This window comes from Corvus brachyrhynchos, unplaced genomic scaffold (assembly GCF_000691975.1).
Source record: "Corvus brachyrhynchos isolate BGI_N302 unplaced genomic scaffold, ASM69197v1 scaffold54, whole genome shotgun sequence".
NCBI classification, from domain to species: domain Eukaryota; kingdom Metazoa; phylum Chordata; class Aves; order Passeriformes; family Corvidae; genus Corvus; species Corvus brachyrhynchos.
Window position 1 is genome coordinate 2372984 of NW_008237902.1, and position 5812 is coordinate 2378795.

The 5812-nt window shown below is 37.8% G+C and overlaps 1 protein-coding gene across 1 annotated transcript in view; it reads left to right on the top strand.

Moving 5' to 3' along the window:
- The window catches only part of VDAC1 (voltage dependent anion channel 1), a 15084-nt gene extending 9740 nt beyond the window's left edge, over positions 1 to 5344 (top strand). The window contains exons 6-8 of the mRNA XM_008632656.2: positions 2866 to 3016; positions 3511 to 3568; positions 4401 to 5344. Of these exons, the coding sequence (XP_008630878.1) occupies positions 2866 to 3016; positions 3511 to 3568; positions 4401 to 4492 (301 nt within the window). The 3' untranslated portion in view covers positions 4493 to 5344. The remainder of the gene's footprint in view (positions 1 to 2865; positions 3017 to 3510; positions 3569 to 4400) is intronic.
- Positions 5345 to 5812: the final 468 nt, after the last annotated feature.

The window sequence follows — 5812 nt, forward strand, 5'->3', positions numbered from 1 at the left end:
GTGGTGAACAAGGGAATTGTGAATTTGAAATTAATTCTTCATTAAAGACATCAAGCTGTATTTTTTTAGCTGTGTTACCTTTTCTTTTAATTGTGTGGGTGAAGGAGTGCATGATGGAAGGAACTGGAACTCACTAAGCATCCAAGGGTCCAGTGTCTAACAGATAAGGACTATTAGAATCCATTAGTGGTATAATAAAAAAAAGTAAGTTATAAAAATACTCTTTGTGAAAGCTGAAATAAAAGCAATGCTTTCCTTTTACACCTGTCAACATCAAACGAAATGGTGGTTTGATGTGTAGATGAAAGAGTTGATCAGAGGATGAACAAGAACAGGCAAAAGGGAGTGACTGGAAGAGACAGGGACTGGGTTTGTTGTAGTACTGGAAAAAATGTGGTGTAAAAGTTTATTTGGTATTGCAACTCCTAATAATATATTTACACAAGTATTTGTCCTTTCTGAATGTATCAATAGTGGGAAACCAGGATCAAATTCCATGAAAACCTTTATTTCTCTGTCTCCCGTTCCTCCTAAAAAAGCAATTTATGCCTTTGGAGAATACAGTTTTTTAAGATTAGGCAATCCCTAATCCATTCTCCTGGCCCCCCCTTTCCATGCCCTTGGGTAATTGGATATTTTGCATGTAGCAGAGCTATTCCAGGCTGTTTCCGCCTGGGGGCTGAACAACTGTTCTGCCTTCCTAGAGCTACTTCTTCAAAGGCATTCTGTTCTGTTTCATGCTGTTTTGCAGTGATCTGGTTTAGGAAGCTCCCGCTGCCTTACAGAACAATCGAACCCCCACAGCCCAGACAGTACGTTTGAAGGATTGCCAAAGCACAAAAATGTGGGCAGAAAACTTCCATCACAATATGTGGAGTCCCCTTCCACTCAGGATATAGAAGTTACTCCTTCAAGCGCAGTGACTTTCAACTTAGTTATGCTGTAGCAGTTCAAAACACTGTATTATTTCACTAGAAAATGCTGTGGTTATTATTACTCTTAACTAAAGCAATGGCAGAAATTCATAACAGCAGCAGGGGCTCAGATCTAACTGTTTCTTGGATTCCTGAGGGTCTGTTTCTCAGGTTGCTGTTACTGGACAAAACCATAGATGTATGATACTAATAGAAATTTTATTTATTGTTAATAATAGATTAGTTAGGTGATTGATGTATTTCAGCCTTGAAAGCGTGTCAGAGCTTTTATATAATCCCAGAAAGAGTTGTGTGTGGAACTCCCCTCACTAGGCAGCTTGGTTTTTACATCTACACAAGTTACTGTTTCACTGGGATGCTGTGGCAGAACAGATAATGTAACTACGTGGGGCTTGAAGCATGTTTTTTTTGTTCCCTGGCATTACACAAACCAGCTGGGGATTCTAGCAAGTTACTTTCCTTAAGGGTGCCTTAATATATTAATTTTCATAGGGGGCTAGTGGTTGGTTTTTTTTTTTTTTTTTTAATCTACATAAAAAGTGCTATTACCTGCATAGAAAAGTGCTATTATTACTATTAGAGTTAAATAGAGGTTCAACTTTATTGTTATTTAATAATAAAAATAAGGGAGGTAGGGCTGGATATTTTCTAGTTTTAAATATGACTTTCCTCATTTTTTGAGCATAGCTCAGACCGCCCCCCCCCCCCCCCCTAATGTTGCAGGTCAAGACAGAGCTGTGTGGAAACCTTGCACAAAGTCTGCCTGTATAACCAGCTCTCCTCAGTCCTTTTTAATTCCTCCTTTTCTTGAGAGCCAAGCACATGCAGTTAATGTGAGCTTCAGTCTTATCTGAAGTAAGTATTGCAGTGTTTTTCTGGAAGAATTACTCTAACAATTTAAAAGCTGTTGCTATTGCTTGAACTTTTAAATAGGCATATCACTGCTGTTTGTGCAACTGTTACGAACATCAGGCCAAAGGGGTAAAAGGGAAAAGATCCTAAATCTACCCCTTTTTGTAATCACTAAAGGTCTGGTGTACTCTAATAATTGGAACCAGATTATTTCACAGTTTAGAAATAACCCCAGATCTTCCTGGGGTTTAAAGCCTATTTTCTACAATATGTTTGTATCCTCTCTTTAAGAAAACAACCAAAAACGGAAATTCAGATGCTCACTGGTTTACAAGGAGTGCAAGGCCTTTAGGAGTCTTTTGGTCTTGTTTTTATGATCTGCATGCTCTAACATTTTGCCTTTTATTTACCACATTTTATTCCTATGTGACATTGGGGGCAGTAGTAATTGGAAGTTGTGCTACTCATCATTCAGCTGTGGGCCAGTGCTCTCTGCAAAGCAAAATTTCTGTTTCTAGTGCACAGACCATAGCACAGATGTACCATAAGGACTGCTGCAAATGCAATTCATTTGCAAAACCCTATGTACTTGGATGTTAAATTGGCATCTTCACTTCTGATACAGTTCCTGTGTCTGGTAAAAGCATGCTGACATGGCAGTTTTGGGATGACTCGGGCTCTCTGACTGGCATATAGCCCTTTCAGGGCACAAGGAGACATTTGCCAGGGAAAATAATTATTTCAGAGACACACAGGGAAAAATAAATCTCTCTACTACGAAGGCTCCCATCTGTGGGAAAGGGAAAATTGGAAGCTGTCATCATTGGTCTAATTTTTAATAGTTTGTCATGGGGTTTTTTTTCAGTTTCAGAAGTTGCTGAAATATAGTAATCTTCAATGAATTGAAGCATCTAAAAATAACTTCATGACTAATGTGGCCTAATGTGTCTATCTTAGTTGTTACAGGGATATTTAATGAGGTGTAAGTGGATGTTGTGCAAATACAGCTCTTACTGGAAAAATAAAAGATGATTGTTTTGGGGTGCTGTTTAAAACTACACTAATGCATTCCTTCCAGGAATGATGGAACGGAATTTGGCGGCTCCATTTACCAGAAGGTGAATGATAAACTGGAAACTGCTGTGAATCTTGCTTGGACAGCTGGAAATAGCAACACTCGCTTTGGAATAGCAGCCAAGTATCAGATAGACCCAGATGCCTCTTTTTCTGTGAGTCCTGTGCATGTACATTTATATGCATTTGAAAATAAGTGCTTAATAAATGGAAATGGAAAGCAGCCTTTCCATCAGCAGAGTACAGTCTTGATGCAGTTCTGTGCTGTGTAGTTGGCACATGGATCTGTTTGTTTTGGTTTTGGCAGCCTGAGAGCACAACTATTGGATTTTCCTTAAAAGAGACACAGAATGTTTTATTGCATTACTGGGCACTATTTTGAGACTCTTTTTGTGTTAGTGTGGAAAAAATTAGAAATTATGTTAATAAACCCATTATTTTCTACAGTGACTGTAGATTCTTTGAGATTTGAGATTTAAGTTATAGAACAATTAACTCTAGATTTTTTTGGGATTTAAAACATGAAATCCCTACATGCTTAAAAGCTGTTGCTTAATTCTCAGGCAGGGAGGGCTTTGAAGAAAGATACTAAATTATTTACTAAATTTACTATTTATTACTAAATAACGCTTTATTTTTTCCCTTTAAGGCTAAAGTGAACAACTCCAGTCTGATTGGGTTAGGATACACTCAGACTTTAAAGCCAGGTAGGTTTATGCAGAAAAAAATCAGAATCAATAAAGTGATACATTAATCTTGAAATATCAGAAATTTTTGGTGGTAAAGTATGATGGGTTTTGTAAGATTGCTCTTCTGCTTGGCAAGCCAGTGATGAACTTTTCCAGGGGCTGTTCTGTTAATTTTGGATGTCTGTTGGAAGCAGAATTACTAGAGATAATTGTTGACTAAACAGTCAGATAGTCTTTTATGTTGATTTAAAATATGTCTATAATTATTTGTGTCACAGATAAGTAACTAAATTTTTAATATTTCAGAGGCTTCCTATTATTGAGTTTACTCTTCTTAAAAATGTGACTTTCTCAAGGTCCCCTGGCCCAGGAAGACGACAATCTTACTGCTGCAAAATTGGTTTTAATGTAGTGTAATAAATCTGCTGCCAGAATGCTGAGCAGATTGACATGAGATATTACAGCAGACGGGGCTTGGGCTTTTTTATACTCAGATTTTAAAATGGTTTAGAAAGGTGAGTATGTATCAAGGTCCCAGGTTTTTGTAATACTGGACTCTAAAATTAGATTAATAAGTAGACCAGCAGCAGTGAATTGGCTCAGAGCTTTAATTACTCAGAGTGATAAAAAGCAGAATCTATCATCATGTTTTATTTTAAATTTCATAATTCAGAAAGATTTCTTATCTGCAAATTGTTTTAAAATGCCCAGTCCTTCCAAGGCCAGCTGCCAAATCCCATTAACTTGGCTACCCAATAAATTAAAGCAGTAACAGACATGGCACTTCCTGAACATAAAGCTCATTCCAAGTTTTAAGCTGACTTTTCTCTCCCTTTTCTTCATTTTGCAGGTATCAAACTGACGTTGTCAGCTTTGTTGGATGGCAAGAATGTCAATGCAGGGGGTCACAAACTTGGTCTAGGACTGGAATTTGAAGCATAAGGAGTGATTTCACAATTGCTAATCTGAAAATACAGCATAGCTACCTTCAGAAAATAGTGTACCTTTCAATGTTTTGTCTGGAGTGCAAGTATTGCTATGTATCTGTCCTGCTAGTCCTGGTTAAAGACAGCAAAGCTTTAAAAATGATATTAAAGAAGTGGAGACAAAATCATAAATAAAAAATCCGGGCTTTTTTTCCATATGTAATTGCTCATCACATCTGTCAACTGCCACATGATAAGAAGAAGGAAGGTGTTGATTACCTCTACTAATATATTGATGGCACAAGGAATGTGTTAATGTGTTATAAAACCTGGGAATTGCAGACCACTATATTGTACTGTTAGTTGTATAAGCAAAATGTTCTGAAACCTAAAGTTTCAGTCAGTGAGGGAATGTGCAAATTTGTCTGAAAAAGGGATTTTAAATTTTTTTTTTTTAGATACGTATTTCATCAATGGTTTGTCTTATTTGGTTATCCCACACCTACTGCTGTCTCCAGAATGCTTTAGGTTGTCTACCTTGCCCAAGTCCTTGTGGAGGAGGTTTGATGTGACTGAGCCAATCCTGCCTGTGCTGTGTTGTGGTTCCTTCCCCTTGCACTGACCGAAAAGCTGGTAAAATGTACATAATCAGGGAAGAGTCTTTGCAACTGCAATTACATAGTTGCATCACTAATTCTAAAACGGAATTTTCTTTTATTACCACTTTTTTTTAGCAACTAAATGGGTACATTTTTAGAGAGTCTTCCATTTTGTGTGGAACTAGACCCCAAAATGCTGTACTTGACACTACTAAAAATGGATAAAAAACCCAAACCTGACTTGAATAAAATACTGAAATGTCATCTTCTACTCTGTCTTTATATGAATTATGAAAACAATTACATCTACATTTGTGGCTCCAGCAGAAGACTGGCAACGTCTTGGTGCATGTTTTGTACCAAACAAACCAAAAATACTTAGTAGAATTAAATTCCAGACGTGGCAGTGTTCTTAGTGCTCTCTGAGCTCTGACAATTGCACATACACATGTATTCAGCTCTTGGATAAAACAAGGTAACACGACTTACTTGTCTTTTATTACATTCAGTAAGTGAATTACCTCTCTATAAACAAGTAAGTGTGGGCAATGAACAGTTACCGGCTTGGATCAACTTCAGTGGCTGTTCGTTTGTACTTTTATGTGTGAGCCATTGCCGTGGGTGGCTGCAATGATGGCAAGAGCTGAGGTGCAGGAGGACGTGTCCGATGAGGCAATGCCATTGCGACAGCGTGAGACTGCAGAGCCACAGCCGCAGCCCACCAATTGGGAAATGCT